At 52.9% G+C, this 12015-nt stretch overlaps 1 protein-coding gene across 1 annotated transcript; it reads left to right on the forward strand.

The window, feature by feature from the left end:
• The first annotated feature begins 2948 nt into the window (after positions 1-2948).
• LOC100081235 (C-type lectin domain family 4 member G-like) lies at positions 2949-9507 on the forward strand. The gene is made up of 8 exons (XM_039910287.1): positions 2949-3027; positions 3791-3898; positions 4555-4617; positions 4869-4931; positions 5839-5928; positions 6643-6794; positions 6972-7078; positions 9056-9507. The coding sequence occupies exons 1-8, from the start codon at positions 2949-2951 to the stop codon at positions 9195-9197; spliced, it is 804 nt and encodes a 267-aa protein (XP_039766221.1). The 3' UTR covers positions 9198-9507.
• The last annotated feature ends 2508 nt before the right edge of the window (positions 9508-12015 follow it).

Raw genomic sequence — 12015 nt, forward strand, 5'->3', positions numbered from 1 at the left:
GCCCTTGTGCCTGAGTTTCATTTCTGGGAACTGCACCCCTGCTCTCCACTCTTCCCAACCAACTGTCTGGTTCCCAGTGGCACCTTTTCACCCCTCTTTCCCCAGAACCCGCACTCAGCATGCTCAGAGGTTCCCACCCCGGCTGGCAACTGCAGCTGCTTCGTGGGAAATTTGTCTTCAGGACCCCTATCCCCCAACCCCTGCAGACTCTCTATCCAGCTGCATCTGTCAGTCAAATGTAGTGGCCCTGGTGTAGGCAAAGCCCTTTGCCAAACACTGGGGGAGTTAAAGAAGCTACATGGCCTAAAGGAAAGAGTCTGGGCCTGGGAATCAGAGGACCTGGGCTCTAAGCTCGGCTCCACCACTTGTCCACTGCATGACCTCGGGGGAGTCACTTAACTTGTCTGGGCCTCAGTTTCCTCATCTGTAAAATGGGAATTCAATGCCTATTCTCCCTCCGACTTAGACTGAGAGCCCCATGTGGGACAGGGACTGTGTTCGACCTGCAACAACCATAAAACAAAATGAGACCCCAGACCCACTCCAGAAGCCTTGCAAAGCCATCCGAATTGCAGTCCAAGGGCTTCTCCATTGCACTGGTAGGAAGGGAGAACTCATGACAGGAGGAAGAAGAGTTTCTATTCTGGTGCCCACTGTCAGCAAGGGCTCCGTGATTTGAGTTGCTTGGCCATCTCAGGTTGGATTCTGGAACCCCAAGAGGTGGGGCCTGCACCCATATTTGATGAGGCAGGACACTCTCCATTGTGGGTATGAGTTCTCGTCATCTCTCTGCAACTTCTGGACCTGGGGGAGGAGGATAATAATAATTACAATTATGACACTTCATTCATTCATTCAATCGTATTTATCGAGCACTTACTGTATGCAAAGCACTTTACTAAGCGTTGGGGAGGATACAAGCAAATTGGGTTGGACATAGTCCCTGTCCCACATAGGGTTCACAGTCTTAATCCCCATTTTACAGACGAGGGAACTGAGGCACCGAGAAGGTGACATAGCAGATGAGTGGCAGAGCTAGGGTTAGAACTCAGGTCCTCTGACTCCCAGGCCTGTGTTCTTTCCACTAGGCCACTCTGAGAAGAGAGACTAGCTGCCCTCTAGGGCCCCTAAACTCTCCACCCTACCCATCCCCTAGCACTTAGACCCAAAGCTGGGCCCAGAATAGTGTGCAAGCCAGGGCTCGTTCACTATTTCCAAACACATCCCCACTAGGCTGTAAGCTCCTTAAGGGCAGGGATCGTGTCTACCAACGCTATGGGACTCTCCCAAGTGCTTATTCATTCATTCAATAGTATTTATTGAGCGCTTACTATGTGCAGAGCACTGTACTAAGCGCTTGGAATGTACAAGTCGGCAACAGATAGAGACAGTCCCTGCCCTTTGACGGGCTTACAGTCTAATCAGGGGAGACGGACAGACAAGAACAATGGCAATAAATAGAATCGAGGGGAAGAACATTTCATTAAAACAGTAGCAAATAAATAGAATCAGGGTGATGTACATCTCATTAACAAAATAAATAGGGTAATGAAGATATATACAGTTGAGCGGACGAGTACAGGGCTGAGGGGATGGGACCGGAGAGGGGGAGGAGCAGAGGGAAAGGGGGGGGAAGGGGGTTTAGCTGCGGAGAGGTGGGGGGGCAGAGGGAGCAGAGGGAAAAGGGGAGCTCAGTCTGGGAAGACCTCCTGGAGGAGGTGAGCTTTAGGTAGGGTTTTGAAGAGGGGAAGAGAATCAGTTTGGCGGAGGTGAGGAGGGAGGGCGTTCCGGGACCACGGGAGGACGTGGCCCAGGGGACGACGGCGGGAGAGGCGAGAACAGGGGACGGTGAGGAGGTGGGCGGCAGAGGAGCGGAGCGTGCGGGTTGGGCAGTAGAAAGAGAGAAGGGAGGAGAGGTAGGAAGGGGCAAGGGGATGGAGAGCCTTGAAGCCTAGAGTGAGAAGTTTTTGTTTTGTGCGGAGGTTGATGGGCAACCACTGGAGGTTTTTAAGAAGGGGAGTGACATGCCCAGAGCGTTTCTGGAAGATGAGCCGGGCAGCGGAGTGAAGAATAGACTGGAGCGGGGAGAGAGAGGAGCAAGGGAGATCGGAGAGAAGGCTGACACAGTAATCTAGCCGGGATATTACTAGAGCCTGTAGCAGTAAGGTAGCCGTTTGGGTGGAGAGAAAAGTGCTTAGTACAGTGCTCTGCACACAGTCAGCACTCAATAAGTGCCATTGATTAATCAATTGATTGACATCTCATTCATATCCCCCAGGATGCCCAGCAACTACACCTCTGCCTCAGAGATCCTGGGGCCCGGGTTGACCTCTTCTTGCTCCCCCAGTGCAACCAAGTCTGGGGAGGAACCCGCTGGCCAAAGCCATGTGGGCTGACCCACTGTGAGCGAGGATGGCCCCTCTCCTCAAGAACCCCCAGAGGATGGGGAGGAAAGGAAGGAATCTTGGAAACTGTGAGTCCCATGAGCAGGAATCTGCAGGTGCAGGGAGACAGTTGGGATGCCTAGATCCTGACCCTCTGGGGATGAGGGAAACCAACAGAGAGAGAAAGCAATGCTCACAGCTGTGGGAGGAGTGGGGGTGAATTCTTCTTCCTCACACCTACAGGGTGTGGCACCTGTGCCCGAAGGGAAACTGAAACACAGCCCGGAGCAGAGGAATCCAGGCTGAGGTCACAGGCATAGTGCTCCCAGACTCCTTGTCTGTCCCCTAGGAGCAGTTCCTGATGGGGCGGATAAGAGTTCCGCTGGGGCCAAGGGTGTTGTGCGAAGTCAGGAAAAAGAGCCACGCTGGCGCCAGAGACGGGAGTGCAGATGGAGGGGCTGGGGGATGGGAAGATCAGATCTGGGGCGGGGGCATTTCCTCCCCAAACCCATACATCTTCTCTATAAATCTGGAGTCTCCCGGAGCAGCTTACCGCCTCCCACCATGCAACAGCAGGATGGCTACCTCCACTGGGATAACTCAGTCCGGCTCTCCTTGGCTGAGATCCAACCCCGCAGGGCTGGTGAGCTGGGAGTCGCGGGGGGACACCGGCCATCCAGAACAAGGGGTCTAGGAGGAAGCACGGGCAGCGGGGGAGCCGGGACACCTAGGTTCCATTGTCAGCTTCAGCTCGCTTCTCTCTGAGTCAGTCCTCCCTGCCTGGGGGACTGGGTGTGGGTCCCCCTCCTGGGTCAGGGCAAGGGAGAGAGGTTGGGAGGAAAGGTTGCAGGGGAGAGAGGGGTGAGGAGGGTAGAAGTGAGCAGGGGGAACCTGCCCATACAAAGTACCACCCCCAGGGCTGGCAGGATTCCCTGACGCCACCAGCGAATTCTGACTGCCCTTCCCGGGCTTCTTCTGCCCGGCTTCCCGTGCCCGGACTCCCACTGCACGAGATCCTCCTGCCCAACCTCCCCTTGCCTGCGACCCTCCTGCCTGGACTCCCTCTGCCCGGTCTCCCCTGCCAGCATCTAGTCGGGGAAGCAGCATGGCGTAGCGGATAGAGTATGGGCCTGGGAGTCCGAAGGTCATGGGTTCTAATCCCGGCTTCGCCACTTGTCTGCTGCGTGACCTCGTCTGCTCTGTGACCTCTGGGCCTCAGTTACTTCATCTATAAAATGAGGATTGAGACTGTGAGCTCCATGTGGGACAGGGACCGTGTCCACCCCAGTGTTTAGTACAGTGCCTGGCACATAGTAACTGCTTAACTAATACCATTATTATTATAATTACTATTATTATTAATAATAATAATGTCACTTGAACCACTGTTTGCTTCTTCTCCAAAGGGTCCAGCCTGCAGCTCCCGAGGGGCTGGGCCACACTGCCCCTCTACCTGGTTCTGGCCGGGACCTTGGTCCTGTGGGGAAGCCTCCTCGGCGTCATGCTAGCCAAGGGTAAGTGGGAAAGAGACGGTGGCCCCCCGGCTCCGGACCCTCTGATCTGAGGGAGGTCCGGAGAGGAGTTAGCTGGGAAAGGGGGAGGTGGGGTCGCAGGGAGGCCATAGGATATGTGCTGGTTGATTAGAGGAGGAGACCAGCAAGGAAGTGGAGAGGGGCTGGGCAGACTGGGCAGGCGCTGGGAGGACTGGGGAGGGACTAGGTAGACTGGGCAGGGGCTGGGAGGACTGGGAAGGAGTGGGGTGGACTGGGAAGAGGTCAGGCAGACTGGGCAGGGACTGAGCGGACTGGGCAGGGGCTGGGAATCAGGAGACCCAGGTTCTCATCCCGGCTCTGCCACTTGCCTGCCGGGGGACCTTGGGCAAATCACTTCACGTTTCTGAGCCTTAGTTTCCTCATCTGTAAAATCTAAATAAAATACCTATCCTACCTTCCCCATAGACCATGAGCCCCAAGGTGGGACAGGGGCTGTGTCCGATCAGATTGAGTCCATCCCACTGCTCAGTGTTGGGCACATAGTAAATGCCACACAAATGGCAGAATGCCTCTGACTCCCCTTCTGTCCTCACCCCCTTACTCCCACTGTCCTGAGCTGGGTCAGATGGTGAGTTGGCTCAAGACGGTGAGTTGGCTCTTACCCTTCTCCACTGCAGCCTCCGAGATGTCCACGAGGCTGAAGCAGCTGCAGGAGGTACAGAACGGGCTGAGCATGAATGGTGAGTGTCTCCCTCATCTTTTCTCCCTGTTCCCCACTCCCTCCTGCCAGAACCTCCCAATCGGTCAATCAATGAATCAGGGGTATTTATTGAACGCTTCCTGCGTGCGGAGAACTGGACTAAGCTTTTGGGGAAGGACATCTTAGGCCTATTCCCTTCACCCAGGGAGAATGGATGAGAATCCCAGGGGCTGAAAAGCATGAAGGGGACCCAAACAAGTGAGAATCTGGACTGGGGGCTCTGTCTTACAGCTTCGATGGTGAGGAGGGACGTGGAAGAGCTGGTAGTAGCTGTGGAGGCTGTGAAGAGCAATGGTAATTGGAAAAGGGGTGACTGGGGAGACTGGGGCAAGGGATGCTGCCCTAGGCTCAGTTCCCCATTCCTGCACCTACAATCCCTGCCCACAGATGAGAGATCCAGGCATTCAACCGATAGACTGAGCAATCAAACGATGGTATTTATTGAGTGTTCACAGTGCACAGAGCACTGAGCCAAGTCCCCCTCTAGGCTGGAAGCTTGTTGTGGGCAGGGAACGTGCCTACTAACTCTGTTATTTTGTACTCTCCCAAGAGCTTAGTATGGTGCTCTGCATACAGTAAGCACTCAGTAAATACAATTGATTGATTGCATGGAGGAGGACAACAGAGTTGGCATGGCTCTTCCTCGGCTCTCCCCGCGACTCTGGAGTTGTGGGTGTCCCTGAAGTGGCGTCCCTAGATCTCCCAGCCCCACCCATCCTCCTTCCCAGCTCTGGAACCCTTCTCCCTCTGAGGTCCCCAGTCCACCTCTGAACCCAGACAACTTTCCCAGGCTCTAGGGCATGGACCCAGCTGAGCATCATGCAGGGAGCCCTAAGGGGCCGGGACACAGAACTGTCGGATGTCCGCATCCAGCTGCTGCTCCTTGAGGGCAAACACTCTCAGCTGAGTGCCCAAGGTCAGAACCAGGGGGTGGATCAGAGGACCTGGGAGGAGGATGGGAAGAGGAGGGGTCTTCAAGACAACTACCCCCAGGTTCCTACATTGTGCAGGTGGCTGGGACTCATTGGGTCACTGAGGCGGGGTGGAAACCAAGGCATGAGATGGGCAGGCTGTCAGGGCCCGGTCCTTGTCCTGTCTCCCTCAGACTCCACCCACCCTGTCAGCCGTCCCTTTCCCCACGTCCCCCATCCCGTCCAGCCTGGCCCCCGACCACAGATCCCAGCACCCCATTCTCTCCCAGTGACCCAGGAGCTGGCTCAGGCTGGGAAGGCCCAAGAGGACCTCCGCAGCGAGATGTTCCGGGCCGTGAGTGCCCTCCAGCGTGGCCACAGTGAGTCTCTGGTGTGGGTTGTGGATGTAGAGTTTCTGTTTCCGGGGGAAGCCGAGATGATGGGGCAAGTCACCTCCACCTCAATCGATCAATCAATGATATTTGTTGAGTACTTACTGAGTGCAGAGCACTGGACTAAGTGCTTGGGAGAGGACAATATGATAGAGGTGGTAGTCAAGATCCCTGCCCTCAAGTATCTTACGGTCTAGATAGTAAATAAATTCCAGCTCGGGGAAGTGGCAGAGTGTAAGGATATAAATGCTGTGGGGCTGAGGTGAGCATCAAAGTACTCAAAGGGCACCTAAGTGCATAGGCGACACAGAAGGAAAGGCGGATAGGATGGGGAAAATGAGGGGCTAGCCAGGGAAGACCTCTTGGAGATGTGATTGTAGGAGGGCTCTGAAGGTGGGGAGAGCAGTGGTCTGTCAGATAGAAAGGGGGAAGGACTTCCAGGACAGAGGGAGGATATGGGCAAGGGGTCGGCGGCGAGACAGATGTGATCGAGATCCCAGGGGAAGGGGGGAGGAGAGATGGGACAGCCAGCCAGAGGTGGTCTCTTCCAGGTGCTTCTGTCAGCCGTGTGGCACCTCTCTGCTCCCAGTACACATGTCCCTGAGATGGGGTGAGGGTGGAAGGTAGCTATAGTATCCTCCCCCAACTGCTGGAGAGATTTCCCCACCCCCTCTCAAGATCTTAACCTTCCTTTCTCCCCAGCCTCCTCCTGCCAGCCCTGCCCCATTGACTGGAAGACTTTTGAAGGCTCCTGCTACTTCTTCTCACCAACCAAATCCTCCTGGCACTCAGCCAAAAGCAAGTGCCTCAGTGAGGGCTCTCACCTGGTCATCATCAACGATCAGCAGGAGCAGGTGAGACTCTTGGTTGGATGAGGAGAGAGCAAAACGGAATGTCTTCCTCAACCAGGAGGAGGAAAATTCTGGCTAAGTCCATATCCAAGGGTTTCCAAAGAAACCTGAAGATGCTGAAATGTGGGAGGGAGAGTGCCGAGGGGTGGATTTCCCAGAGATTATCTTCCTCCCATCAAGAACTTCCTGACCCAGAACACGAACAACTTTGGCTACTGGATCGGGCTCTCGGACACAGAAGTCGAAGGGAAGCACAAGTGGATTGACGGCTCGGATATCACTTTTGTGTAAGGTTCTCTCCCCCGGACCTAGGTGTGTGACTTCCCCTTAAATAATAATAATAATGATGATGGTGGTGGTGTTTGTTAAGCACTTACTATGTGCCAAGCACTGCTCTAACCGCTGGTGTAGATACAAAGTAATCAGGTTGTCCCACATGGGGCTCACAGTCTTAATCCCCACTTTACGGATGAGGGAACTGAGGCACAGAGAAGTGAAGTGACTTGCCCAAAGTCACACAGCTGACAATTAGTGGAGCTGGGATTAGAACCCATGACCTCTGACTCCCAAGTCCATGTTCTTTCTACTAGGCCATTATCGGGAGAGCATCCTATCTGCTGGGCTAGAAAGAGGCTTAGGGAGAAGGTAGGCTGGAGAATCTTAAGTACAAAAACATCACTGGCAACATGGACTAGTGGAAAGAGCCCAGGCCTGGGAGTCAGAGGAACTGGGTTCTCATCTTGGCTCTGCCAATTGCTCTCTGTACGACCTTGGGCAAGCCACTTCACTTCTCAGTACCTCAGTTTGCTCAACTGTAAAATGAAGATTTAATACCTGATCTCCCTCCTACTTAAGAAGAAGAATTGTGGCATTTGTTAAGCGCTTACTATATGGCAAGCACTGTATTAAGTGCTGGGGTAGATACAAACTAATCAGGTCCCACAGGGGGCTCAGAGTCTAAGTAAAACAGGTATTGAATCCCCGTTTTGCAGGTGAGGGGACTGAGGCCCAGAGAAGTGAAGTGACTTGCCCAAGATGACACCACAGATAAGTGGCAGGGCCAGGATGAGAATCCAGATCCTCTGACTCCCAGGCCCGAGCTCTTTCCGCCAGCTCATGCCGTTTCTCTAGACCGTGAGCCCCATGTGGGACGGGGTCTGTGTCCAGCTCGACTCACTTGTATCTTCCCCAGCACTTAGAACAGTGCTCGACGTATAGTAAGCACTTAACAAATACCATAATAATAAATACCGTAATAATATTTCTGACCCTAGACCATCTCAAGGCTCTCTGCGCCTAGACAGTTGTCTGTGTTCTTGAAGCTGGTGATGGTTTTTTCCTGAGTCCAAAGCATAATTTATTGGCATGATCCTGAATCTGGGCTGTCACTAGGATCACCCAATGGAATGTTATTGTCTCCCAACTCTATTGCATTGTCCTCTCCCAAGTGCTTAGCGTGGTGCTCTGTACAGAGTAAGCACTCAATAAACACCATTGATTGATTGTTTAGTCTGGAATCAATCCATCGACGCTATCGGCAGAATGCTTTCTGAACGCAGAGCACTGGGCTAAGTGCTTGGGAAAATCCAATCCTATTGAGTGGATAGACACAATCTCTGTCCTCCAGGGGTTTACAGTCTAGAGGGAATGTCGTGTACCTACCTCAGTGTTTAGTACAATGCTGGGTGCCTAGTATGCACTTCACAAAATCCACAATTGTAATTACTATTATTATTATTACTGTTGTTATTATCATTAACATCCCTGCCAGTGGGTTTGCTGAGTTCAGAACCCAGATCAATCAATCAGTCAATCAACGGTACTGCACGGCTTAGTGAAAAGAGCCCGGGCTTGGGAGTCAGAGAACGTGGGTTCTAAACCCGGCTCTGCTACTTGTCAGCCGTGTTACTTTGGGCAAGTCACTTAACTTCTCTGTGTCTCAGTTACCTCATCTGTAAAATGGGGATTAAGACTGTAAGCCCCACATGGGACAACTGATCACCTTGTATCGCCCCCCCCCAGCGCTTAGAACAGTGCTTGGTACATAGTAAGTGCTTAACAAATACCAACCTCATTATTATTATTATTATTACTGTGTGCAGAACCCTGAACTAAGGGCTTGGGAGAGTCCACTACATCAGCATAGGCAGACGTGTTCCCTGCCCCCAAGAAGTTCACAGGATTATTGGATCAGAATGTGGAACTCTCCACCGTTTCTAGAACTCTCTGCTGATATGTTGGTGGGTTTCTCCTTCTCCCTGCAGCTACTGGAACAGAGGTGAACCCAATGACTCCTACGGGAGGGAGGACTGCGTCATGATGCTGTCCCACGGCCACTGGAATGATGCGCCCTGCAGCTCAGAGCTGGACAACTGGATCTGTGAGAAGAGGCAGCAGAGCTGCTGAAGGGCCCCCAGAGGGACAAGATGAGGAAAGGGGGTCTCTCTGCTTCTAAACCCAGGTCCTTTAAGACCTGGGCTCCAGGGCAGGTGGGGAAGATCCCTCGGGGCAGGAAGCCTGACAGAAGGAACCAGAACAAGGAGGAGAGCGCTATGCTGGGAGTCAGAGGCAAGAGACTGGGCTGCAGGGCGCCTGGGTTTTCTCCACCTGGTTGGGGCAACTGCTGGGTTGACATCCACCCCTTTCCTAGGTTTCAGTTAGACTGTAAGCTCATTATGGGCAAGGAACGTGACTGCTAATTCTGTTGTACGCTCTCAAGCACTTTAGTACAGTGCTCTGCACATAATAAGCTCTCAATAAATACGATTGATTGGAGTGGAGGAGTCCTTTCTCGCAGGGATAGGGCCAAGGATACCCAAATCCACCTAAAATGAGTTGCTGAAGAAGCGATAAATTTGTTTTCCCATCCCCAAGTTGCCAAATTTCCATAGAATCGTCAATCTCCTCCTATTTCCTGTGCCTCTGCTGTCGGAAAGTACCAAAGAAGTGAAAGACCTTGTCCCTGTCCTCCAGGGCCTCTCCCCGATGTCTGACAAACCTGACGGGACCTTAGGGGAAAGAGCTGGGGACTGGAAGTCAGGAGAGTCGAGTTCTAATCCCAGCCTTGCTACTGGCCTATGTGACCTTGGAACAATCACTTAACCCCTCTCCGCCTCAGCTTCCTCATCTGTAAAATATGATATCTGCTCTTCCTATCTCTTAGACCGTGAGCCCCCGTGTTGGGTAGGGACTGTGTCTGATCTGATGATGTCGTAGCTCCCTCAACATTGGGTACAAGGCATGACACGTGACAGGTTAGAAGCGTGGCCTAGTGGAAAGAGCCTGGCCCTGGTAGTCGGAGGACCTGGGTCCTCATCCCATCTCTGCCACTTGTCTGGTGCATCACCTTGGGCAAGTCACTTAACATCTCTGTGCCTCAGTTTCCTCATCTGCGAAATGGAAATTCAATACCCGTTCTCCTTCCTACTTACACTGTGAGCCCCATGTGGGACAAGAGACTGGATCTGACCTAACTTGTATCTACCTTAGCGCTTAGAACACTGCTTGCCACGTGGTCGGTGCTTAGCACCATCATTAAGGGCTTAATGAATATCATTCTTCTTACTGTTAGAATTCTTCCTCCTGCTTGCCTAAGGATTCTCTCCTCTTTCCCTCAGCCACAAGACCCATTTGCCCCTGGAGAACCCCATCTTGCCCTCCCTCCAGCGCCCCTCACCTCCCAGTATGAATCTGAGGAGGAACCTAACAGGACTGAAAGCCCTGCAGCTGTGGGCTTCCTTCATCACTTCATCATTGACTGAGACCTGCAGCCAGCCTAGGGGCTTGAGGGACATTCAGAAACAGAAATCCCATCCCTGCCCTTGAGGAGTTTACCTTCTAAGGGGGAAGACAAACCCACATAAATTGGGGAAATAACCCTTAAAAGAACACGAAAGGAGATATAGATAATAAACAATGGCGGTCAACCACTATGGCGGTCAACCACTATGGTGGTCAACCACTATGCATTCAATACACCCATAAATGCCTAAGAATGCCCAGGTGGCTGTAGGGAGGTCATGACTGGGATGGTGAACGAGAGCTTTTAAGGAGGTGACTTTTTCAGGGCATTTGAGGGAAGGAAGAAGCAGCATGGCCTAGTGGAGAGAGCAGGGGCCTGGGAGTCAGAAGGACCTGCGTTCTAATCCCGCCACTTTTCTGCTGTGTGACCTGGGGCGAGTCACTTAACTTTTCTGGGCCTCAGTTATCTCATCTGAAAACGGAGATTAAATGAGTGAGCCCCATGTGGGACAGAGACTGCGTCCAACCTGATCAGTTTGTATCTATGCCAGCACTTAGTACAGTACCCGGCACAGAGTGAGTGCTTAACAAATACCATTAAAAAAAGCAGGGGATGTGATTCCGAAGGTCCGAGGAGGATTCTGCGCACGGAGAAAGGAGAGAACGCTGGGTCCGAGGCAGGACAGCTGAGCAGAGGGGGAGGAGCAGAGGGCACGAGCTGGATGTTGTGAGAGAAGAAAGTAGATAAGTGAGAGGAAACCAGTTTATGAAGAGCAGGGAAGTGGAGGGTGAGGAGTTTCTGTTGTTGCGTGAGAAGAAACGGCAAGCCACTGGAGACTTTTGAGAAGTGGGGTAGGGAGTGACATGCCGGGATGTGAGGCGGGCAGATCCTGCTCCGTCCTGAACTTGGACCTCCTGCTCTTCCTTTGGACTGCGCCCCACGCTCCCGGGAGTCGAGCGGGGACCCTGAGGTTCGTGGCCGGAAGAGAAACTACCTGCCTTCCTTTCCAACTGCCTTATCTGAGAAGCTGACTTCTCTAACGACGTGACCGAACTGGAGGAATCAGAACCGAGCCCTTCGGCGGGAGGGGAAGAATATGGAAATTCCCCTCTGGTTCTGGATTTTTTTTGGATTCTGGAGTCTGGTCCCGGGGCACTGGAACGGATTTTTCTGACTGCATTCAGAACAGTACTTTGGATCCAGAGGGAGGCTGGGATACAGTTAATAGGGAAGCAGCGTGGCTCAGTGGAAAGAGCCCGGGCTTAGGAGTCAGAGGTCATGGGTTCGAATCCCGCCTCCGCCACTTGTCAGCTGTGTGACTGTGGGCAAGTCACTTCACTTCTCTGTGCCTCAGTGACCTCATCTGTGAAACGGGGATGAAGGCTGTGAGCCCCCCGTGGGACAACCTGATTACCTTGTATCTACCCCAGCGCTTAGAACAGTGCTCTGCACATAGTGAGCGCTTAACAAATACCATTATTA

Source organism: Ornithorhynchus anatinus, chromosome X1, assembly GCF_004115215.2.
Source record: "Ornithorhynchus anatinus isolate Pmale09 chromosome X1, mOrnAna1.pri.v4, whole genome shotgun sequence".
Taxonomy (NCBI): domain Eukaryota; kingdom Metazoa; phylum Chordata; class Mammalia; order Monotremata; family Ornithorhynchidae; genus Ornithorhynchus; species Ornithorhynchus anatinus.

Coding starts and splice junctions, on each gene's coding strand:
- LOC100081235 (XM_039910287.1), top strand. CDS start 2,949: ATGCAACAGCAGGATGGCTACCTCCACTGGGATAACTCAGTCCGGCTC. Junction 3,028..3,790: donor GATCCAACCCCGCAGGGCTG/GTGAGCTGGGAG, acceptor TCTTCTCCAAAG/GGTCCAGCCTGCAGCTCCCG. Junction 5,929..6,642: donor TGCCCTCCAGCGTGGCCACA/GTGAGTCTCTGG, acceptor CTTTCTCCCCAG/CCTCCTCCTGCCAGCCCTGC.